The 26,371-nt window shown below is 38.2% G+C and overlaps 1 protein-coding gene across 2 annotated transcripts; it reads right to left on the bottom strand.

Annotated features, from left to right (window-relative positions):
* Positions 1–23,136: 23,136 nt before the first annotated feature.
* LOC129425918 (uncharacterized) lies at positions 23,137–25,025 on the bottom strand. Of its 2 annotated transcripts, XM_073864048.1 has the most exons (3): positions 24,462–25,025; positions 24,094–24,376; positions 23,137–24,000 (listed from the first exon to the last, which is right to left on the bottom strand). In XM_073864048.1, the coding sequence occupies exons 1-3, from the start codon at positions 24,551–24,553 to the stop codon at positions 23,353–23,355; spliced, it is 1,023 nt and encodes a 340-aa protein (XP_073720149.1). In that variant the 5' UTR covers positions 24,554–25,025; the 3' UTR covers positions 23,137–23,352. The 2 variants fall into 2 exon arrangements, with proteins under 2 accessions (XP_073720149.1, XP_055037961.2); XM_055181986.2 differs by having other exon boundaries at positions 24,094–25,025.
* Between the last annotated feature and the right edge of the window lie 1,346 nt (positions 25,026–26,371).

The following is a 26,371-nucleotide window of genomic DNA, read 5'->3' as shown; positions in this document are numbered from 1 at the left end:
GAAAACACTATAAATGTCAGTAAACAGTTGTATGACAATTGTTGGGTGGGGGGTGCCATTGTGTATGCTCTCAATTTTATAGCGCTAAATATTATAACATGCAAAACATTTTTCAACCTCTCAATGCCTCCTCATATGTTTCACTTTAGGGAACCATAACAATTTAATATAGCTTAACTTGTTACAATTTAATAGAAAACAAAACAATTCAAACATTGTTAATTCTCATTAGGTATAAACATTCATAGCTTAATAGCGACATCACTAGCTATTAGTCTGCCTCGAGTTGACAACTCTATCAAAATAATGTTATAAGGATTGTGATCTAATGATCTAACACAACCAGAAACCACGGTTTAGTCTTACTTGTGAACGGTAATTCCCCGAGACTCGGGGGGTGTACACCTCCAAACTGCACACGATGGAGGCATTTTTACCCCCAGTTGTTATGAGATTAATGAAGAAGTTACCACCACTAATATGTTGGCGCCGTTGATCCACGATCCAGCAGCCAACGCGCAAGTCTAGTTATTTCTTTAATGTCTATGCTCTTAGTCTCCACAGTGCGATTTCCCGTTGTGATTTATTGTGCTAAATCAGCGCGTCATACTTTGCAAAAATTGCCAATGTTAATTCACAATAAGTAAGAAATTAAACTCATCCGTCCAGCTGTTGTTAAATTTGCAGCTATATTTTGTTTATTTCGCCGAAGCATTACCTGACCTTTCTAATACCAATTTTAAAAGTGATGCTTTATTCAACTTCCCCCATTTACTTGTGCAGAAATCAACAGTGCAAACGAGTTGTAGGTTGCCAGGTTGCGGTCAAAAATGGGTTCAAATTTAAATGATGTGTTTATTGTGTTAGTAGGATGTGTTTCATACAAGATCTGGCAACTGGACAACCTTGGAATAATATATTTATGTGTTATTCATATAACAAGATAGGGCTGTTTAAATGAATCCGGGAGACATAACAAAACGGGGGGTGGGGGGGATGGGAGATAGCTGTGAAATACAAGAGAATCCCGGGAAAAACGATAGAGTTGACAGGTATGGTGAGCATTGCTGTTGATGAAAATGCTCATGATATTTATGCTAGCGCTGACAATGTAAAGACAGCACTGATAGAGAAAAATGCAAGGATTAGTGTTACACAAAGTAAAATGGCATGATTGAATTGAAATGTATATGTCGCACTTCCCTTTTAAGCCCCCCCCCAACAAAACAGTCAGTCTTCTTTTTAACCTACAGTGCACAATCTTTTAACCATATTATATTCACAACAATACATGTCAAAGTAATGTCATATAACTGTTCAAATACTTCTTTAAATGACAGCAAAATCATTGCAGGGCTTGAGAGTCCGACCTAATTTCTCAATGGTGCGACTTAAAAAAAATCTCAGGTCACACCAGTGCGACCAGGCATTAGAGGGAAAAGGCTGTGGTCCAGATGTAGCCTACGTGTGTGTACATTTAAAAATGCGTGTGCGCTCCAGTCAGAGAAATGTGAGTAGACTTGGTCCATCAGATAAACAGAGTGTATGTAGCCGCGGATGATAAGAGAAGAGGAAAAGAATGATTGACAACTTTTTCATTAAGAATGATAAGTTAAGGCCTGAACCGTCCAAAGATCATAAACCAACGCTCTGACATCAACCTCCCATCACATCAGCACTGGTCCAAAGACGGCATTAGGTAAGGAGTCTCAATCGAGTCTGACCCAGAACATAATTCTTACGAAGAAACATGATTTGAACGGAAACCCAAACAGCAATGATGTCGCGTGGGCTCAATTTATAAAAAAAAAAACAGGACCGCTGTTTTTATCATAATCTTACTTCCAAATCTAATCCTATAAACTTTTTTAGCGTTTGCTGTATCGGTATTACCGCCCTGCCAGACTCTCTGTTTTATAGAGAAATAAGTTAATTCCTTGATTTGCATTGTTGACTCATTTATAAATAATTTCCCCCAAGGGTTTAGTTCCATGCGCAAATAGCATTAAAATCAATAAAACGTGATGATTATGTCTTTCTTTTGTGAAAAAATTATAAAAAAGCCTACACGAAATGTCTCTCACTTAAATAATTAGCAAATTAGCAAAACAAATCCAAAAGTAGATTTTCTTTACAACAACAATTGTATTTTGATCAGTAATTTACTCTGAATAAGTAAAATCACCAAAGCAAGCTACTAAATATCTTGCAGCACCAACAATGAACCAAGTCACACTGGCATGTCTGTAAACACATTACATTAATAGATGCAGAAAAAACACAGAAAAATCATAAAACATAAGCAGCAAAATACAGCGGTTAAGATTAACCATACTAGCGAGCGTAGTAATAATGTAACGTATATAAGAGGGTGTTAGCCAATGTCAGCAGACTCCCCAGGGGTTGAAAAATCCTAGGAGAAAAACCCTGTGGGAAAAGTCCTAGCAGGAGGAAAAAACCTTGGAAAAACCAGACATAGCTGATTCTATATAGAGGATATATTAATAGGTACTATTTTTTTACAATATTATAGGGATTAAAACATAATATATGTATACACGGATAAGTAGATTAGATTGGGCAGCTAGAGGTCGTTAGTCTGACATTGGCTGGGCATCACATTGAAGTAAGGCCAGTAGATCAGTGGTGTAATGACCTCCACGGTCCGTTAGTCCGAATGTCCTCGGGCATGAGGGCGAGACAGGGAAGGAGAAACAAAATCCTATTAGCGTAGGGCCCATTCACATGTAATGCAAGTGTCACAGTATTGTGGTTTATAAAATGCCTGGAAAGTATATTGCCCAAACTAATTATGTGAATGTTTTTTTTCCGGACACACTAACTATTGAGGGATAAGTATTTACTGGACAAATTATGTGAATGCTTCGTTAAAAAGAAATTTCGTTAGTTTAGACTTAAATTGATCCCCTCTGTCTGATTCCGGAAAGTTTTTTTGGCAAATCATTTCAGAGCTCAGGGACTAAGTAGGAAAAGGATTGACCACCTTTAGATACTTTTAATACTTTAGGGATAATTAAGTAACCAGTATTCTGATAGTAATTCTATAAGATAAGAGGGTGCTAGGCCATTTAAGGCTTTATAGGTGATTAGCAATATTTTAACTCTTTCCCCGCCATTGACGAGATATCTCGTCAATCAAGAGAAAACGCTTCCCCGCCAATGACTAGTATTTCCATCTTTCCACAATACCACTATTATCCACTAGGTGGCAACTTTTTAAAACCGGAAGTATTGCCCTATGGCAAGCTGCTGCATGTCCGTGTCTGTTTTAAAGATCGCTCTGAATGGGATCTCTATAAAAAGTCCGTCACAAAAATGGAATTATCTCTGCTTTTTGCTCAAAGTGTGGTGTTTTTGCAGAAACCTACCCATATTTAAAAGCTGATTATAAAAGAACAACTGAAGGTAGGATGAAACTGTTTTTTTGTTTGAAAGCAGAGGGTCTGTTCTTTCATTTGGTATATTGTATGTTTATATATTTAAGGAAGAACATTTTCTGGAAGGCATTAAACTTTTGTGAAAATCAGGAAAACCGCTGTCGCTGGCTGGCAACTTTTTTTTTAAAAACGCTGGCGGTGAAAGAGTTAAAATGTATGCGATGTTTAACTGGTAACCAGTGTAAAGATGTCATTATTGGGCTTATGTGGTCATACTTCTTAGATCAGCTGTGTTTTGAACCAGCTGAAGCTTATTTACATGATTTGCGTGACATCCCCCGAGTAACGAGTTACTGTACAATATTCTATTCTTGAGGTCATAAAAGCGTGGATAAGCTTCTCTGCATCTGATGCAGACAGCATATGGCGTATTTTTGAGATATTTCTAAGATGGAAGAATCCTATCTAGAAGTATGGTGTACGAGACAAGGCAATAGTCTGAAACAGCATCGCCCTGAGGTGATATTTCTATGTTATTAATATTAAGCCAAAGTGACAGAATTAAGTCTAATGTATGTTTACGGGTAGGCTATGCGTAGGCCCAGTCACGTTTTGTCTAATACCAAGAGAAGATAAGAACATCCATAAATGTTAGTCCTATTGCATCTTTGGGGTTATCAACATGGATATTAAAATCACCAACGATAAGAGCTTTATCTACAGTGACAGTGATAGCTGAGACAGGAAATCTGCAATTTCTTTAAGAAAATCTGTGTGGTGGTCTGTTGATAGTAGCTAGGGCGAAAGAAAGCTGTATTTTGTTACGATCAGTTATTTCCATATTTAACAGCATTATTTCAAAAGAATTCAATTTTAGTTCAGATTTATGATTAACTTTTAATATTTTATTGTAGATTCATTGTCGCTACACCACTCCCTCTCCCATTTAAGCAAGGTTCATGTTTATAATAATAGTCTTGTGGGGTGGATTCATTTAAACAAATGTAATCGTCTGTTTTAAGCCAGGTTTCTGTTAAGCAGAGCACATCTTAGTTTTGGTTAGTAATGAATTCACTGATAATAGGTTCTTTATTGGAAAGCAACCTCAAAAAGAAAACCACAACAATACTCAAATAAGAGTAAATGAAAGAAAACAAATGAACAAGCCTATTGTTGGAGTTGAGGTTTTGCATGTACACTTTCGTCATGGTATGTGATTTTTTCTAATGAGCTCTACAGGTTCTGTAGGTTCTGCATTCAAACTTTAAAAGACTTCATTGATGCCATTAAAATGCAATGTTTGAATGGAACAGCTGTGCAAGAGCTTAAAGACCTGGGTGTGGATAAGACTCACTGAAATATGTTTTAATGTATGTATGGGATGAATATGGTAAAATAAGTTTTCATTGTCTTTCTCTGTCACTATTCATCTTAAAATATGATTATTCTGCATGTGTGTAATCATGCTTGCTAGAATTTTACTGGAATGAAACCCTGGTTAATCTTCCTAAAATTTTGCACTTAAATGTAGACAGAATTAGAAAGAAAAAAACATCACAACGCAAAATGCGAACTAATTGTATCACTCACATGTTACTTCCACACTGCTTTTTTCAATGGCTGTTGTTATTATTTCAATATGAAATACAATTGTTGTTGTAAAGAAAACCCAAACATTATATGTACAGACATGCCTACACTCTCAGAAATAAAGGTACAAAAGTTATCACTGGGACAGTACCCTTTCAAAAAGGTACACCTTTGTACCCAAAGAGTGCATATTAGTACTTTGAACTGCCAAAATGTACCTTTAAAGGTACATATCTGTACCTAAATGGTACATATTAGGACCTTTTTTAAAGGGTACTGCCCCAGTGACAGCTTTGTACCTTTATTTTTGACAGTGTATGTGACTTGGTTCGTTGTTGGTGGTGCAAGATATCTGGTACAGTGGTTCCCAACCTTTTTCACTTCAAGGCTCCCAAGTTGCCCACAGTAATATTTGAAGGCCTCCCACTCACTCAATTTTTTCCACATAAAATTGAAAAGAACTTGGAATGACTAGACAGGTGTATATTCGCTCCTAAAATGTCCAAAAATTTTGAAACATCTTGATTTTTGCTTGTTTTAGCTTATTTTAATGTTTTGTCCAATTTTTAATCATTTTAATTTGCTTTTCCTGTATCTTTTTCTCCATTCCGCCATTTCCATCTAATGGCGGATTCATCCAATGTATGTTTTTTCAGATGTATAAAAATAGGAAACAGTACATCAGCCGATGAAACTCAAATGTTATAATTCTGCCTTCTTAACATTAGTTCTTTAAGAATAAAATACTAAAGCAGTAGGTTTCATTAAAAAAAAGACTTTTATTAACCAGACAAATAAAAGCTGAGTCAGTCCTGGTGAACCATCCTAGTACAAAACCAGGACAAAACTCCAAGACCAACTGCAAACATTTTCCCTGTACTGGAGTTATTAAAGCCTTGCATTGCACGCAATCCGTTTTCTTTACTTTGACCGCATATGCTTCTAATCACGGGTTTTACTTCTAGTGAGAGATATTGCTATATCAAACCCATTTTAGTCTCCACAGAACATAATAGTAAAATAATTTGTACATACAAAACATAATGGTAAAATATTTTCTCTCTGTCTCACGTGCACGCGCTCTCGCGTCTGTCCGCAGTCTAAACAAAAACTAAAGTAGTAATCCTTATTTGTTCAGTTTAATGCGTTTCATGTGAGCTGATGCAAACGTTACTTTTTGTTTAAAATATGACCCGCTGCATATTGGCGCCTCTCTCTCACTCTCGCGTACGTGCAGAGAGCTTCGCTCTGTTCGAAGTCAGATCACTAGGTATTAATCCTGTTTATGATATGCATTTCAATGAGTTGTAGCAACACGTCCCTCGTGTTTAATATTGTGTTTAAAATATGATGGCGTTCCGCTGGACCGATGCGTTTAAAAAGGCACCTCATGCGAGCACCACTGCCTGACACGTGTAGTCTTCTGCAACAGCACTAAATAAATGCATTGAATTGTTTGTATGTGCGCGCACGTGTGTGTGCGTGCGCAGATGCATGTTTTTACAGTTATTAAGTAATCATAAAAGGGTTTTAATGACGCGCTCGCTTTAATGGCATCAGTTTTAAGAAGGTTACGGTCATGACGGTGTTACGGTCTTGTTTTTTTTGTCCACCCATCAAGTGACTTGTTATAATGAGTAAAAATTAACAAATAAAAAAAAGAGTAAACTACTGCCACGCCCCCCCGATAATATCGTGTATCGCCGATCTCACAGGCTGACGATAGGACGATCTGAAAATAGGGCATATCGCCCAACACTAGGACTAGTCTAATCCCTGTCCGGGAAACCGCCCCATAAAGTCTTTCCCTTGACCTTAAACTGCAAAAAAATACTTATTTTAAACATTACTCTCCGAAGGCAGTTGCATGCAAGCATGCTGGGAAATACGGATCCACGGCACAGTTAGTAATATCAACAAAAATCATTCTTGCGTTCCCAACGTAAAATTATTAAGTTAATGTTATTTTTTTTTTAAATGTAAGTGGATTAAACATGATACAATTAAGTTTAGAGAAAACATTTTGTATTTACTTGTTTCATTTAACTAAATCGGACGAGGCGCAAAATGAATGTTTACAGTGAAGCTGGGTTATATTTTATTTACAAAGTGTCATCTTGTCAATCTGCACATTGTTCTTATTTGGCAAAACTAAAGCTGACACTTGTGGTTACACTCTTAAAAATAAAGGTGCTTCACGATGCCATAGAAGAGCCTATTTTGGTAACACTTTACAATAAGGTTCATTAGTTAACATTAGTTAACTGCATTAATTAACATGAACTAATAATGAACTGCACTTATACAGCATTTATTCATCTTTGTTAATTTCAACAATTACTAATACTTTTATTAAAATTTTGTTAATGTTAGTTAATGCACTGTGAACTAACATGAACAAGCAAATAAAGCTTTATTTATATTAACTAACGTTAACAAAGATTAATAAATACTGTAACAAATGTATTGCTCATAGTTTGTTAATGTTAGTTAATACGTTAACTAATATTAACTAATGAACCTTATTGTAAAGTGTTACATCTATTTTTTTTGGTTCCACAAAGAATCATTTGGTCAAAGGTTTTTTAAAGAACCTTTATTTACCTTAAAGAACCTTTTGTAAAACAAAGTTTAAAGGTGCTTTGAACAACCATTAAGAAAGAAAAGGTTCTTTTATGGCACTGTGAAGCTTTTTTATTTTTAATTAGTGTATGGAAAGAGACGAGATGTTTCTGAAACACTTTAAGTGCGTGACCGATCTCAACAGGCTGGGCCAGCTTTACCGGTCAGAGCATTTCAGAAGGAGGTGCTTATAGTTCAAACATAAAAGAGTATTAAGCGACTTTCACACAGAGAATATGGAAAGATTTAACACGGAAAATGTGAGATTTGTTTGGGGATTTTGGTCCATTCACACTGCCAATGATTATCTATATCTGTGCATTCATTCACAAATATGGCGTAAAGATCCTGTAAAGACATGTTGTATTTAAAGTCTAAAGTATGCTTATTATCTTTGATGTTTCTCTCGAGATAACATGCATGTGCGTTTTTGTATATGATAAGATCATAAAGAGTGCATGACTTGCTGTTCTGGTATGCTGCTGAATGATCTAATGCTGCGTTCTAGGCAACCTGTAACCTGTAACTCACGACTTCAAAACCACGACTCTAAACTGGGAGTACATCGATCTAGTACGAGTTCACAGGTGGGAAGTCACGGGTTTGACTGCCGTTCCAGTGCACTTTCACCGGTAGAAGGTTGTAAAAACACGAGTTACAGGGTCGTGAGTCGTGGTTTTGAAGTCGTAACTCACGAGTTTAAAAACCTGCCTGGAACGCAGCATAAGCTTCAGCCCAAATAGTAAGGAGCTCCCTTATCTCTGCTTCAGTCCAGTCTGCAAATTTTTGCAGATTATAGTGTGACGGCAATGTTACTAGGCCCCCTTTACAGGAGCGATCCCAAAACATTTACGGGATGTGTTTGTGTTCACACAGAAAAACAAAATTAAAACTGATTGAGTATCAGTTCGATATAACTGAACTTTTTTAACGGGGGCTAGACAACAGACAGATAGAGGCGCTCTTAACACCAAATTGTGGCTCTTACAACTCCTGCTGTCATCGAAAATATTATCAGTCAGTGAAGGATGGAGCTTGATGAGCTTTTGATCAGCTGAGTTGTATCCTTTATTTAAATATCTCTCTTACTTTGATAGCAGCAGAGAAGGGGTACATAATGCCATGCCTGCAATATTTAATAAAACTGCCTCTGGAGAGTAATGTTTAAAATTATGATTTTAGGGATTGTCCCAGTGTAATATCTTGACTTCTGTTGTATTGTAGATGACTGAACCTGTTTTGATCAAGTTAATTATTTTACCCCCCAAAAGGATATTTTCATTAACTAACCAGTTTTGTTCACAGTACGTGCAATGATGTTAAAAATATCTGAAATCACTTCATTTTGACTGCATTTTTGTCCTTTTTGTGCTTTTGTGTCTGCATACTGTGAAGGTAGCTATTTTTTCAAAGTATCCCTGCTGAAAAAAACAGCATACCAGCAAGACCAGCATATGTTGTGTTTTGGTGCTGGTTTGCTAGTAAACACCAGCTAAACCAGCACCAGCATTAGCACCAGCTAAACCAGCACCAAACCAGCATTAGCACCAGTTAAACCAGTACCAATCCAGCAATAGCACACCAGCATCCCATGCTGGTCATACCAGCAAGACCAGCATACAAGTATGTTGTGTTTTGGTGCTGGTATGCTGGTGACCACCAGCTAAACCAGCATCAAACCTGCATAGACAAGCATAATTCCCATGCTGGCCCATGCTGGTTTGATGCTGTTTTTTCAGCAGGGATGCTGGGTCTCATGGCGCCAACATCCCCGCTTATGCATGCCCGCAGTGCATGCTGTTCATGAGACCACTTCAATTTTGGCTTAATGCAAGAATCCTGCCCTGAGCGTGGTGGCCTGGATGCTTAATGCTCAAAGTTACACACAGCTGCTCAAAAGCGCTCTCGATATGGGCATCACCTCACCTTTTCATCTCGGGCTCGGAGCTTGGTTCAGTGTGCAGGAGGAAAGTGGTGACCACGGATGCATCTGCGACGGAGTGGGGTCCGCATTTCGACGGCAAGCCAGCCTTCAGTGCGTGAAACATTCATCTGTCTCAGTTACACATCAATCACCTCGAGATGAAAGCTGTGATTTAAGCACTGCTGTATTTTCAACCAAAAAATTTAATTGTATTTTTGGTTGTACAACCTGACAGTGGTTTCTTTCATAAATCACCAAGGAGGTTTGAAGTCTCAACCTCTATACAGACTGGTGAAACTTCTCCTATTATGGGCACACCGGAACGTACGCTCGTTCAGAGCAACCCATGTCCCGGGCATAGCCAACATGGGTGCAGACATGCTCTCACCTCCAACGGCCCGCCTCCAGGAGAATGGAGAATACACCCGCAGATGGTCGAGCAAAAATCGACCTACAGTATTTGCCTCAGTGGAGAACACACACTGTGCGACGCCCTGTCACAGACAGGGCCAGCTCACTCACGCCTGTATGCGTTTCCCCCCATAGCTCTGCAATCTAAGATTCTCTGCAGGATCAGGGAGGACAAATGCACATTGTTGCTGATCGCTCTGTTCTGGCAATATCAACCTGGGTTTCCCGACCTAAGGCAGATGACGTCATCAGTGGTTACCTCCAAGAAAAGATCTCCTCTCCCAAGTGATAGGGACAATCTGGCACCCTCAGCCAGAAATATCGAACCTGCATGTGGGGTCTCTGGACGGCAGCCTTCATGCCTTTCAGGATGAGTGTTTAATACTTTAACAGAGGTTATGGCCCCTTCCACAAGGAGCCTTTATGTTAAAAAATGGTCTATTCGTCTTGACTGGTGTACAGTTAAGAGACTAGATCCCAAAAACTGTGCACCCTCTACGCTTAAAGTCTGCAGTGAAATACACTCTAGTCTGCCATTTTATCGGGAAACACGACTTTATCGTTAAGTTTTTCAGAGGAGCCCATCTCGGGACGTATCCTGTACTATGGCTTCATTAGCTGGGATTTTATACCCTGAATTATCAGCTCTTAATTGCGTTTGGTCATTATGAAAATCAGCTGTTGCGCCTGTGTTTTTTTTATTTGTGCCTTTTTATTAAATAATCTGCAGATGTTGCCCCATTTAGTAAATCTGGCCCAGAGTATCAAAACATGAAACAAACAATGGGCTACCAGACAAGTTTGTGTATGTGTGCTATTTAGTTGATTTAGTGGAATAGATAAAATACAAATGTGTGCTGGTGAGAAAAATATATTGTGAGGGATAAACGAACACAGCAAATGCAATACAGTGATCAAGATAGTATAATATAAATGTCGAAAAGAAAAAATGTGAATCACAGCTATGATTATCAATATCAACAGTGCATACATTGTTTTTATGGGATTAAGCTTCTTGTAGTCACAGAGTATTTAGCCTGCTGTCATGGAGTTCCCTCAGCTGTGCAGATATTACAACAGACTGTCACTTCCAGTCACCTTATAAGCAAAACCAGATCTGCTGTATGGAGAACTATCCTCTACCACACCCAGCATTGCACAAAACCTGGCTTTCTCTCTAGTGTAATCAGAGAAGAAGAGTGTCATGTTGCCACGGATCAACAAAAGTCAGCCAACAATAGAAGGACTGATAACAGCAGAAGAATAAAGACTGGAACTAAGTGCCATGCCACCGTCTGCCTGATACCACCTTCTTTGCCGTAGCCTAAATCTAATACTCTCCTGTCCTTTCAATCACTTAATTGTCTCACTTTACTCTATAAGTAAAAAATGAATAACGTTTTGAAAATGTTGCATTTCAGAACTATTTTACAGGGTAGCTGACTTTGACATATAAAATAAGAACATTTCAGAGTAAGAATGCTGGGACTTATCAGAGATTTTGAATATCACAGTATTTTTATGGGCTGGGAATACTAAACGAGACAATTTTTGTATTCAATTTATTTTATTTATCCTTTATTTTACCAGGAATAGTCCAATTGAGATAAAAAATCTCTTCTACCAGAAAATCCTGGCCAAAAAGGCAGCACCCATGGCATAATAATAACATTTGTAAATATTAGGTAAAACATAAACATGATTCTTTTAAATAAAGATTTAAAAGGTTTCTAAGAATATGTAAAGACGGAGGCACTTCTAGCATCAAAATTATCTGCATTTCATTCCACTGTCTGGGAGCATATGAGGAAAAGGTAGTTTTAACAAACTCAGAATACGATCTAGGCACAGTTAATAGTAATATAAAAGACTATCTAGTTTTATAACTACCAGAGCAGTATGAAAAAAGACTACAGATATACTGTATAAAGGTATTTTACCCAACAGAGACTAAGCAATAAACAACAACATATGCATTTTCTCCTCTGCAATAAGGAGGACCAGCTAACCAGTTCAAACAAAATACAATGGTGGGTACGTGTAAGAGCATTAGTCACAAATCGTATTGCAGCATGATATATACAATACATTTTTTTGTGAAGATAGATTAGCATGAATATACTGTACATCACATCATAATCCAGCACAGAAAGATAACAACTTTGGACAATTTTCTTTTTAGCTTTAAAGGAAAACATTTCTTTAAATTGTCTTCTTTAAAACAAGAGCAAGTTTATGGCTTCTAGACCAAAAAATGGCAGAGTTATATTACTTAAAGGAACAGTATGTAAGAAATTTATATAAATTAATCATAAAATGGCCCTCATATGTCACTAGACATTAGGAAATCCTTTTCATTTTAAATACTTATATCACTGACAACAGTAGTCTGACCAGGATATTGTCATTTAAAAAGTGGAGTTGCAGCCCTCAACTGATGATTATGTTGTCATTGTGTCTATTGGCCACCAGTTGTGTGATTGCAGTACCAGTTTTAGCCACAAGTTTTGTGATTGCAATACCAGTTTTGGCCACAATCCTACATACTAGCCGTTTCTCAATGTCAAGGAAGGATCCTTGGAAGCCAGAATTTCGAGGATGCTACGTCATCGACGTCCGTCGAAGGGCTGTTCCAATGTCGAGGATCCTCGAAATTTCAGCCAAGGACTGAGTCCTTCATTCGAGAAATGTCCCATATACAGGAAAGGATGCATATGTGTATCCTTCAAGCTCTTCACGCGCTGAAATCACCCACAATCCTATGCGCGCAGCACCGAAAGCACACCTTTCAATCATGCAATAACGCAATGACTTGCTAGCCTGTTCCATTTAACGTGTTCTCTGAATGTTTAAGAGGAACCTCGCCTAGCCTCTAAAGGAAGTGACTTGTAAGGACTAGTCCTGCCAAGGAAGTATCCTTGACATTGAGAAACGGCTACAGTTACTTTAAAGGGGTGGTTTCATGGACAGGGATTAGCTTAAACCAGGACTAGGCCTTAATTTAATAAGGAAATATAACTAGTTTTAACAAACATGCCTTACTAAAAACATTATTTGTGTGCATTTTGAGGCAAAACAAAGAGCACTGATGTATTTTAAGATGTCAGTGCAAGTTGTTTTCAGTTTGGACAGCTCTTACATTTTTTTAGTCTATGACTAGTCTAATCCACCCCTAAAAGTGCACATCAACTCCACACCCACACACTTAAAAGAGGGTCGGTGGCAGTTAAAGAGATGCCAGCTTAGATCTGTTTTTTATTAAAGATTTTCAATATGAATATTGAAACCCAACCCTTCATCAAGCAATATCGCTCGAGTAGGAGTGTGATAAAGCTCTATATCATCACGGCTGTGATTAGGCTAGAGGCACGAGGCCGTAGGAGGCAATATTTGGTGTCATGATAAAACTATTCCTTGTTTTCTTATTCATATTTAGTGTCTTTTGTGTTGTTATTGTTTTGGTGCGAGGTAAAAGTTAATAAAACTATACTTCTATAATGTTACTGTTGGTTTCCCATTTAATCTTAACATGATACGAGCACTCGGTTATTATTATACTTCGTTCTTGTCAGTACTATATAAAACTGTTTTTTATAAGTTTCAGAGAGATGTTTTTGCATGCTGCTTATAAATATACCAGTGGCGATATCTCGTAACATGTTTTAATAGTCACGTCGCGATTAAATAAATTATCAAAGTCTACATTTAAAAGCTGCGGTGCTTATCTGCAGTTCCACGGTGTTTTCGCATTCTGATAAGAGATATAGCTCCAGAAAAAATTTGTGTTTACATTCCTCTTTCCAAGTGTCCACACAATGTGACAAGACATTACTCCCATTAAGTTTAACGTAACATCCAAGAGCGCTGATCTTTGACGGAATAATAACTTCCAATTGGGATTCACAGACTGATTTACAAGCTAGTGAAATGAGACACACGGAGAGTGTTTAAAAACAGTGCGTCTGTGTTTGTCCGTGTGTGCGTGCAGTTTTTCCATTCAGAGATGAGCCTGTTTAGGACCTCCATTCACTCGGTGGCGGAATGATACGAAAGGTGAAGCAGTTACTGTGCCGATATCAGTACAATATCACATAGCTCTTAGCCAATCAGATTCGAGAACCAGAAAGAACTGTTGTATAAATATATATATGCATATATGCTAGAACAACAGAGCAGGATACCTACTTATCCCCACCAAGGAGCTCAGTGATGTACCTAGACAGACAGACAGACACACACACACACACACACACACATTCTGTTTTCCATATTTTGTGGGGAAATTCCATAGACGTAATGCATTTTATACTGTACAAACTGTATATTCTATTCCTCTTACCTACCCCATTCCCTAACCCCAACCATCACAGAAAACTTTCTTGTACCTTAGATTTCAATAAACATCATTCTGATGGATTTATATGCTTGTTTCCTCATCAGGACATCAAAATGTCCCCAAAAGGTCACAAAAACACTGGTATTCGTATCTTTGTGGGGACAATTGGTCCCCACAACATGATAATTACCAGGTACCCACACACACCCACACACACACACACACACACACACACACACACACACACACACACACACACACACACACACACACACAGAGCAATAAATAATGAATAAGATTCATTTAACTCAGATTACACATTTTTAAAGTTCTTACAGGGGTGGAATTCCACAGTGTTGGAACATCTTGCACAAGTGGCTCCTGAACTTGTCCAAGGGAGTCTTGCTGGACATTCAGCTCGTCTGAGTTGGCCGGACAATATTTGAAATGTCCGACCACTTTATGGCACTTGGCAAGTACACCATCAAAACCACCTTCCCGAAGTGACATTGCAATGCTCTCTGTACAACCTGCGCAACACAGGGGCAAATCCAGGAAACATTTTCATCACACCTAATGGACAAAGTAGAATAAGTTCACTACTAGTAGTAAACAACTAGCAATCATTAAGCAGCAAACATTGTGTGGTGGTAATACGTGGTGTCGTGGTAATTAATAGGCTAAATATTTATGCCAATTTATGTAATTAAAAATGACATAACGTTGCCTACCTAAAGCGAAGGAGTGAAGTTCAAAGCTGGCATCGATGAGTTGTACAGTAACACCAAGGTAGGTATCATTGTTGACAGATGTCCAGTGGTCCCCAATCAGTGCTACACACCCTGCATCTGCCATTTTCTCTGCTTTTTGCAGATTATTTTATTTTGTTTTATTTTTGGTCACCATCTCTTCATAGGCTTGTCTGGGAGGGTAGGTAGCACTTCAGTTGTCTTATAATTAAGTCAGACTCAACACTCCCTAAATTATAAGCTATCCTCTTACACCCTTTTATTTTGAATGGGCCTGTTGCAGTCTTGACCTTTATCCCTCCTACAGCTTTTCAGACAAATGCAATCACTGCATTAACTTGAAGCTCCCTCACTTCAGCATGCCACCATATTCACACACAGTTAATTATGTCAGCAATAAGGAGGAGTTGACATTTACATTAAACAGGCCTGAGCTCTAAGCTGATGAATAGCTGTGGGATAAATGTTAATTGGACCTCTTGAGGATGTTGTAAAGAGACAGTGAGTTGTAGCAGGCATAACAGCAGCACTACTGTTCTGAATAAAAATGTCATTTTGCCTAATGAGGCTGCTCAGATGTATTTATTACCTGCCCAACCCATTCTTTCACCACTAAGATGCTCATGATATCGTCAGCACCAGCCAATGCCAGCATTTTTATGATTTTCATAAAAGTTTAATGTCTTCCAGAAAATGTTCTTCTTTAAATATATAAACATACAATATATCAAATAAAAAGAACAGACAAAAAAAAACATGTTTCATCCTACGTGTTCTCTTTTTATTAGCTCTTAAAAAAGTAAGCAAAAAGCTGAGATAATTGCATGGAAACAAGGTACCTACTTAACGTGGGCTAAGACAGTACCTACGTTCGCGTTAAGTATGGACAGCATCCTCCATGTTGACGTTATCATGTGACATATGACGTAGTAGACTTGTTCGAGTTCATGCGGAACCACAAGAATCGACAGGCGATTGGCATCACAATACCGCGAGAGCAACTCGAAATCAGACTTCTCCATATGATTTCTGGAATCGCTCTCACGGTACTTTGATGTCATCCACCTGTTGGTTCTTACAGCGGTGCATAAACTCGAACAAACCTAATAAAAGACATGAAAACATATGCGTGTGTATGAGGGACCAGTGCACTAACACCTGATTGCATCAGTAACTTCACAACTCTACTACGGTCTCTGTCAGTGTTACAGATATATTACATAATTTTGTAGTGGATTAAAATAAGTTAAACAAGCAGATTGTAATTTAATATCTATTGTCAGATGACAGCTGTGCTTCAATACAAACTAGACAATGCAGGCAATGTGATTATATACATTTTAGTGAAGCAATATCTTGTATTTACTTAAAACAACGGGAAACATGAATAAAAAATGAATGAACAAAACCATCACAATAAATGAAAACGTATTGAAGTGAATCCCATATAAAACAAAACTTTATTCAAATTTATTTTTCTAACAAACCATCACATATTTACTGTCATCTCAACACAGCTGTGACAATTCTACGGCTTTATTTTCATGAATCAGCTGAGCACTTTGTGGTATATCCTGGGTCTGTGCGTGAAGTCGGGGTGCTGAGCCCTGTGTAACGTATCAAAATCACCCGATTGGCTGGTCTCTGGTCGATTGCTTTGCTTTCCCGTGGCATCATGGGAAAGCTGGAATAGAAGTGTCCATCCGATGCACGCTTCAGAATCTGGGCAGACTCAGTAGGGCATCCGGGGATTTCTCACCTACTGATTTTATGGATACTGAGGATTCGGACGTACTACTCTGTTCACGTGCTGTTTCCCCTACTACATTTTCAGCAAGTAGGCGGTTTCGGACGATACTTAAGTACACGTGCCTCTGAATCTCGCGAGAAATAGTCCAAAATCCCGCTAATTCTCGCCTACCCTTTTACGTATACTGAGGTTTTGGACATACTATTCGTTCGCCTACTGCTTTTTGCCTACTATATAGTATGGCAGTATGCAGTTTCGGATTCAGCCAAAGACTTTTATTATGTAGACTAATATTTTAAATTTAATGTCCTAATGATCAGCCTACTTATTTCTATATCCCACAGCTGACATGGAGTGTTATTAAGCGGTTCGGGGGACTTTATTTTTTTTGTTCTAACCAGAAACGTCAAATTTAGGGTTGAACAGAAAAACCCGAACTTTTTATTTACATTCTGTTCATTTTCCTGCAATGATATATTATGATTTATTACCTGCCTGGGTTTGACTATATGGACTCTTTTGGATGTCGAAGTGGAATTACTTCCTACCTAGACAGAAATACACACACTGCATGAATCATGTGAAATGCATCACAATATTAGATGAATGAAACCACTATCTTATAATTTTATTGTTTTTGTTCAGAAAACCTTTAATGTTTTAAAATGTTGTACAGTACAGCAGCATCCGTTTTTTGCAGCATTTATTTTGTCTCTGTTTTCACTGTTTATCTATTTTATTATACATGCCCTGCCTCATGCTTGGCAACGATGGGCTGTCTGCAGTAGATAACTGCTGCTGTTATAAAGATAACATATGACAGTACAGCGAGTGGTGCTCCGCAACAGACTCTTTGTCAGCACAGAAACCGAAGCTTTTACACTCTTCTAATCAATTTAACAGCCAGTGAAACTGATACAATATCTATAACAAACCAGTGACAGATATTGACATGCTATCTAAAAAATGTTAGAATGGTCCCTAGCTGTCACTGGGGCAGTGTCCTTTAAAGAGGTCTTAATATGCACCATTTAGGTACAGATATGTATACATTTGATACCAATTTGAGTTACAAACATGCACTCTTTGAGAGGTCCTAATATGCACAATTTACTGTAGGTACAGATATGTTTAAATTTGGTACCAATTTGAGGTACTAATATGCACTCTTTGGTACCAGTGTGTACCTCAGAGATAACAATATGGACTCTTTAGGTGCACTCTTTAGAGGGTACCGCCAATGTGGTGTTTCATAGTTTGTTTTAATGTGGTTTTGATTCTGGTGTCTGCTACAATCTGAACAGCCGGGACATTTATAGTTTTTTTATTATGCTGCTAATTTGCAGCCTTGCTGGATTTTATTTGATTTTATTTTGTTATTATTATTATAAGATTTTTTTCGACCACCCGGATTTAATCATGTCTGAATACTCTATTCTACTCTACTCTACTCTACTCTACTCTACTCTACTAACCAATGATCTCCATCAGTTTGAACATTGTGTGCCTCCTGCTACCTGTGCTTTGGAAATGCTGCATTTATTACACCTTCTTCGCCGGCCTAAATACATTCACAGAGGCTCCAGTCGGAATACCCAAATATCTCCTTCTGTCCAGGTGCGGAATGTGGGTGTGATGTTTGATGGTCAGCTGAGTTTAAATTTTCACACAAAGTTGCTTTAGATTAGAAAACATTAAAAAATCTGTTATAAAAACAAAAGATTACCACCTTTTTTAGTGAGACGTCCTGCATGTTTGTACACAGATCATCAAAATTCAGGGTAATGGATGGCAATTTTTTTAAACTTCACATTTTTAGTTGCAATAACTAAATACAAATACTCTGGTTAAACTTCACATTTCAGTTGCCGTTACTAAATACATATATTCACTGTAGATTAGAAAATATAAAAAAAATCTATTATAGACCAGTTCAAATGATGTAAACAACACTGGTCCAGAAACACTTCCTGTTACAGTTTGTGACAGTTATTTTTTTATTTTACATATATTATTATCTTTAAGATGTTTGTTTAACTTCAGTTAATTCAGGTTTATATGTTCTGTTGGTTTATTTTATCCCAACGTTTATCTAGTGTTAAAAAACGGAAACAGGAAGTGCTTCTGGACCAGTGTTGTTTACATCTTTTGAACTGGTCTATAAACCCGAAAGCAATGTAACGTCACTGTATTTGTGTTCCTTACTTGACATTTTCTCACTCTGGCATGTAGGCCTAATTCTCTTGACCAGTACATCTCTGTTAGGTTTTTCTGTTCCCGCCTCTTCACTCCGTTCATTATCATTCGAGTGTCTTTGATCGGGTTTTTCTATATATTCAGCACCGTGGTTGGAAGAGGCCGATGTAGATGGCTCATTCCTGTCCCTTGATTTCTGCCTGTTTTTAACCAGGTGTCCATTTTGAAGAATGTAGTAAGTGAAAAAATAAATGAATTAATTATCAGTTAGCGCCTAATATGAAGAGGGCAGGGTTAGTGTGACACAGATGTGCTTGTAAAATGAAATTAAATCAGAAGTAATTTATAGCTTGTAATGTGAAATTTTATTTCTTAATAAAACTTTCCCATGTGAAGTTTACCACAGTTAAATAAGTAAAAATAATAAAGAGCCAATCTTTCCCTCCGCCATAACAAACATTCTCTCGCGCACCCCCGGTGGTCTAAAGCATCCCAGTTTGGGAACCACTGGTCTAAAGCATAGAATCATACTGTGTATTCTTTAATATTGCATATAAAAATAATTTAATACATAATTACATTAAAATTGTGTATTTTTACTTGAGTAAAAATAATGTTACTTGAGTAAAAGTATTTAAATGTTAAATCTAAAACAAAAACTTGTATTTATGAAATGTAATAGAGTAAAGATTATAATAATTTGCTTTGGAATGTATGTTTTCCAAAGAAAATCATGAATAAAATACTTTAAAAAAATACATAAAAATACATTAAAAAATTTTTTTTTTAGCTAGTCATCTTCACGTTATCGTCATAAAAAGGTGCGTCAATAAAATAATTTTATTATCATCATCGTTGACGAAAACAACACTGTTAATGAATGAAATATAGTCAACTTAAAGGTATTGCGAATTATTTTTCTGGGTGGATCATCAAAACTATTGATCCTCCTAGTTGTCAATCATTTTGGTAATATCTGTCACACGGGGCTCGGAGTCAATAGCAAGTTTACAAAGTTTATTTAGAAAAATGGATAGAGAGAGGGCAGACCAAAAGTCAGATCTCTAGGGACCACACACGACGACCACCTTCAACTCACTCTGGATGGTATCTCTGCAGACGGCATGATGCACACGCGACTGCAGGAGAGAGTGAGCCGGAACTGAAGATGAATAATCCACTCTGACCTTGATTGGAGAGCCACGCACACCGCCGATGATAACCAGCACAATCACCTCACACGACAGAGGGTATGATGCACACTCGACTAAAGGTGGGTGAAAGGTGGAGATGGAAGATGTAGACAGTTCATAGACCGGAGAAAATCCACTCACGGATGATAGTAGTAGCCGATGAAACCCGGAAACAACTGGTGTACCGCCTAAAAACGAAGCGAACCAGCTGTACCGGGAAACAGTCAGAGTTCAAATGAGGTCAAGTTCATATAATCCACAGGCGTGTAAACTCCGGGCAAAGACGAGCCTCCGGACGCCGAGAACCAAACCTGGGATCAGATGAGAGAGAGAGAGAGAAAGCACAGAAACTTCCAACAGGACAAGGCAAAGCAGCAAGACTGTGACCGAAAATAATGAGCGCGCGACGAGAGACAGGACGACGTGCTATTTAAAGGAAAACATTAACGAGACACCACCGGTGAACAATTACCGAAACGAGCGGGCGGGGCTAGTGAACACATGAGGAACCGTCACCAACAGGTAAATAAACAAACACATACCCACACACAACCACCGATCACCCAGGAGTCATGACAATATGTTTACGTAGGCCATCGTACGTGCTCGTCCCTTTCTGTGCATGCGCACTTTCAGGTGTACATGTGTGGTGAGCTACAGTCTTACCGTGTTTTTTCAAATGTCTGTGGGTCGCAAGAGAAAAAGTGTCTACGAATTGTATGGCAAGAAGAGAAATGCCTCTGAAAAAAGAAACAAGACCATAGTGTTTTTGGGAGAATATTTCACATGCTGGCGTGCGCTAAAAGCACAGGTTGGGCTTCCCACTGATGCCACAGTCACGTTTAATGGGCGTTCCCTCTCGGGAGCAGTTAGAGTGTTGCGCATGTGCATTTTTTTAAAAAGTGGAGGGCGGTTCTTTTCTAAAATTCTGGAAAATCTTCCCCTATACCTTTAATTTTATAAGTTGTAGCAGCTCATATTTTGTAAAGATAAATAAAGCACTGCTGCAGAACCAAAGTTCGCTTCAGCTTGAGGTCACGAACAGATGGCCAGACATTGTCCTTCAGGATTTTTTGGTAGACAACAGAATGCATGGTTCCATTTACAGTGGTGGACAGTAACGAAGTAAATGTAATTCGTTACTGTACTTAAGTAGTTTTTTCGCGTATCTGTACTTTACTCAAGTACTTTTATTTTGGGAGACTTTTACTTTTACTTTACTACATTTTAAAGTCAAATATCTTACTTTTTACTCCACTACATTTTAAAAAATCGGTCGTTCCTTTTTATTTATCAGTGGATAAAAAACGTAACTGGGCAAACTAAAGCTGCACAAAAAAACTAAGATGCACACGTGATGCGTCACACCACCAATCAGGGTACAGCATGCGCTTAGTTTCGAACTTGTTTTGGTTGCCACGCTGTTTCACGTAAGCTACGCGAGTCACGCGAGTGCAGCAGCCAGCCAATGCATCATTTGGAGAATGAAACTGCACTCAAAAACAACGGAGGAGATAACTGACCCGTCACAACAACAATGGCCTTATTTACGCGCGTTTTTTTAAGTCCTTGAATAAAAGAACGAGTCCTTCGTGTCTTCTCTGCCTGCCTTGAAACTGTGCTATTTCGTTTTAAAAGAATACTCTTTCAAATCTAAGGAAACGCGTAGAGGTAAGTCATTTTTATTCTGTTTATATTTTTAAATGAGCAATCTTAACAGTAGCTTGCAGAAAACTGTTAATTGTGTTGCTAAAATATATACGACGTTATGATGAATGAACTTTAAGGTATGCAGGCTGAAGCTATTTTTAGCCGTATAGTTAGCTGTTTCACTTAAGTTCATTGTATTTGAAGCTCAGTGCTCTGTTATTTTGAAATGACAATTAATCACTATTAACACTGTTGTAAAATATAAATGACATTTTGACTAGCCATGCAGTGTATGATGCTTAAACAGGCAGGTGGATTGGAGTGCTCCCTATTAACTGAGATTGTTATTAATATTTTCATATAATAGTTTTGCTTCCAAAATATATAAATACATTTAATAATGCATTACAATATACATATGACATGCTAAAGCACATGAAACGTTTCTGAAACTATATTCTGTAAGGCTTGTTTTATTTGTCAAACAAAGGGAGACTGATTTCTAGATAACGTTATGTACTTAATGTTTTGAAAACTATTGTGAACCTGTGCTTAAGTCAAGTTTTTATTACACTTAAACTGTTAAATTATTTAACAAATAAATATTGAAATGAGACTTACTGCTCTCAAATCCTGTTATTTCATTTGATGCTAAAGGAAATTTTTTGTTTTTAAGGTTTTAGGATTATGATAATTTAAATAGACATCAGTGTCTGATTTATTAATGTCCTTCTATTAATTGATTGGTTAGCCAAGAGAGTTATTTCACATTATTTGAGTTTTGTGACAAAAATGATACGTATTTTTCCTTAGCAGCATACTACTGTTGTCAAAATGCGCGTGCATATCCATCTATCTATCTAATAAGTCCACAAACATTCACAGACACAAAAACTATTTTTTCCCTGTGTCTTTATATTTCACTCTCTCTCATCACCCCGGCAACCCCACACCCTTCTTTTTTTTCATTTGATATTATTTATATTATTTATAAATACAATTTCTTTATTCTGCAACACAATAAAATGAAATTATTTAATCCAATATACCATTTCACTTATACACTTGTCTTAATGTGACAACATGTTAAGAGAAATGCCCTGAGGGCAATTATAGTTTTTTCTGATTGCTTAAGCACATTTTTTGTAACTTTTGGCTATTTTTGCAAAACTCTACACACAAATAAGAAAACCTTTCACCCAATTATCAAAACATTGTAGTTCTCTTGCAAAAGCGAATACAGCTAGATTAACTCTGCACACCTTCGTAAAAATGGTGTTTTCATATCAAACAGTAACACAAGCCATCATCTACTAAGCACACAATGTGTCAACTACACACTGATGGTATGAATACAAAACACATCTGGCTTTTGCTTTCTCTGTGTACAGATGTCAATTTGAGGTCATACTTTTGTCATAGTGTCATGTAAACATACAAGGATCCAAACTTCAAGTATTGGTGTTTATTCCCACTCATCAAAACCAAGATAAAGTCAGAACACAAAATAGTAATTTCACAAAAAAAAGACAATCAGCCTATATCATGTCGTCTTTCTGGGTCCGGCCACAAAATTTCGTCCACATCACATGCAATATCCTCCAGTCCAAGGCACCGGGGATAATATCTCCTTGAATGCCGTATCCAGGCGTGACATGATGCCTGGTCAATATCTCCACATGCCTCCTCCATTGCCTGTAAAAGGGCTACCTGTTGATGAGGATGATGGTCGTACACTTTCCAGCGCCAGGCAGAGAAGAACTCCTCGATGGGATTTAAAAATGGAGAGTATGGAGGGAGGTTGAGTGCCATGAAAAATGGATGGTCTGTAAACCAGTTGCGGACCAGAGCAGCCCTATGGAAACTAACATTGTCCCATATGATGACATATCGGGTATGCTCTGGTCTCTGAACAGTGAGCATGTCATGTAGTGTGTCCAGGAATGCAATAATGTGTGCAGTGTTGTATGGGCCTATGGTTGCATGTTGGTGAACAACACAATTTTGGCTTATAGCTGCACACATGGTTATGTTACCACCACGTTGTCCTGGGACATTGATGATGGCACGGTGTCCAATAATGTTCCTGCCACGTCTCCTGGTTTTACTGAGATTAAAACCGGCCTCATCTACAAAAAGTAGCTCATGTCCCATGGCATCTGCTTCTAGTTCCATCACTCTCTGGACAAGACAAAACAAATGCAATACATCAGGCCCATACACAGCACTACAGTATGCACTTCCAAATTCAGAACCAATGACACTATAGCTTACCTGCACATAGTCATATCGCAGTTGCTTTACACGTTCTGTGTTTCTCTCGAAAGGAACTCTGTAAATTTGCTTCATTCTTATTCTGTGGCACGCAAGTACACGACTTAGTGCAGAAATGCTTACACTGTGTATATTTTGAAAGATGGTGTCATTATCAATTATGCGCTGCTGTATTTCACGCAGTCTTATTGCATTATTGGCAATCACCATGTTCACTATATGGGTCTCTTGCTCTGAAGTGAACATTCTTCCTCTGACCCCAACATCTGGACGTCTAGCAATTCTGTAAAATAACAATTTCAGTATTTTTGCATGTATGGTACTATTGTGTTTTTCATTAGAGTATGGCAGTGCTACAAAGTACTTACCGATTCTCATTTTGAAATGTCCTAATGATGCTTGCCACAGTGTAGCGGCTCAAATTAGGCCGAACCCGTTGGCCAGCTTCCCTCAGGGTCATCCCATGGTTGATGACATGGTCCACTATTGTAGCTCTGATGTCATCAGTTATTCTATGTCTTACTCTTCTTACCTTTCCTCTTTTCCCTCCTCGTCCTCTTTCTTGCCCCTCCTTGTCCTCTTCCTCTAATTTCCTCCAACCCTCTCGGTTCTTCAACTCCACATCCTCTTCCTCTGCCTCCTCGTCCTCTTCTTGCTCCTCCTTGTCCTCTTCCTCTAACTTCCTCTAACCCTCTCGCTTTTTCAACTCCACGTCCTCTTTCTCCAACTTCTTCACCTCCACGTCCTCTCCCTCGGCCTCCTCTGCCTCCTCTGATTCTCACTCTTCTTTCTCTTACTGCTCCTTACATTGTACTCCACACAGACAGCTTACCTGTGGCTTATTTATACTACTTAGGCTGATTGCAAAGTGAACTAATTATCTAAAACAGTTTTCACATGTGAAAGTGTGCCAGACAGTTGGCAGAATAGTGTTAATGATAGCCATACATGTGAATAATTTTTCTCATGTTTTGCTAGGAGTGTGTTGGAAATTTGGTAATTGAGTGTAAGCAGTGAGTTGTGTTTACAGTTCTGCAAAAAGAGTGTTGTGCAGTGAATTGTGAGTACAGTTTTGCAAAGTGTGTGTTACAAAATTGCAAACTGAGTGCAAAGCAGTGTTTGTGCTTTTAGTTTTGCAAAATCAGTGAGTGGTTTTGCTATACGTATTAATAGTTTTAGAAATTGTGCTACAAGAATCACGATTAGCGCTTAAGCATTCAGAAAAAAACTGTAACAAGAAAGCCACAGATATGCAGTCCTGTCTATGAGTTAGATTTCTTATCAGATTTTGTCTCAACTGACACACTAGTCAGCTTGCACCTAAACTGATGTAGATGATTCACAACAATCATTGTGGTTTTAATTGCAGGGAACACACATACTGATAAAAATGTACAACTTGAATGCACTGTTGTTGCTTTGAATAAAAGTGGAAAATATATAGCGTTGAAAGTGCACATTGCAGATTCTCTCAAGCTTTCTCTCCCATATCCTTTTTTGTTCTGCTACGGAATACACAAATGCAACCAAACTCTCATGTGCTATTCCTGTTCTATCTGTTTGTTTCTTCCTGGTCCTGAGGCTTTATTTGTGGCCCTGCTGTAGATACAAGCCTACCTGGCTCTACATCTCAGCTTGCACATGGGCTAATCTTTTATCAGGTACCCACTGGGTTACATGGGTTCCTGGAAACTCTTTGGCTAAGCCATATGTTTTGCTAGTCCCCCTGCATTAGTCACAGTGGTTTATTTATCCTCGCCAAGGGAAGCTGTGCTCAGCTGCAGCCTTTTGACACAAATCCTGTATTTTCTTTTCTTGAAACACAACTATATTGAAGCGTTTCAGCAGTCACAATGACACAAGTGTCACATTAACACTGGATTTTCTGCTATGTCTTTGGAAGAAACCTAGAAGAAAGTGGCCAAAAGAGCCTTACGGAGTGATGAAAAAAATTGAGAAACAAATAATGTAATATGGCGTAGTGTGGGGGTAGTGGATAATGACTGGCCGTGGAGAGCCCAAAGCAGGACATCTGTTCTTGTATGTACATCTCAGCTGAATTATCTCTCCTCTGGTTGTCCAATCTGGCTCAAACCCCAGCCATGCAGCTCAGATTCTATTCTTGTAACACAAATGGCGTATATCATCATAAGGACTTTTCTCTTTGCATATGCCTTTCCGCACCTTGTCCGGGTTCTTACAACTCACTGACTACTGTAGTTTGCTATTGGCTAGACTTGTGGGATGTATGAATAAACCTTTAAAGGTCTGTGAACTT

Source organism: Misgurnus anguillicaudatus, chromosome 25 (assembly GCF_027580225.2).
Source record: "Misgurnus anguillicaudatus chromosome 25, ASM2758022v2, whole genome shotgun sequence".
NCBI lineage: Eukaryota > Metazoa > Chordata > Actinopteri > Cypriniformes > Cobitidae > Misgurnus > Misgurnus anguillicaudatus.
This window is presented reverse-complemented; position numbering and strand designations above follow the sequence as displayed.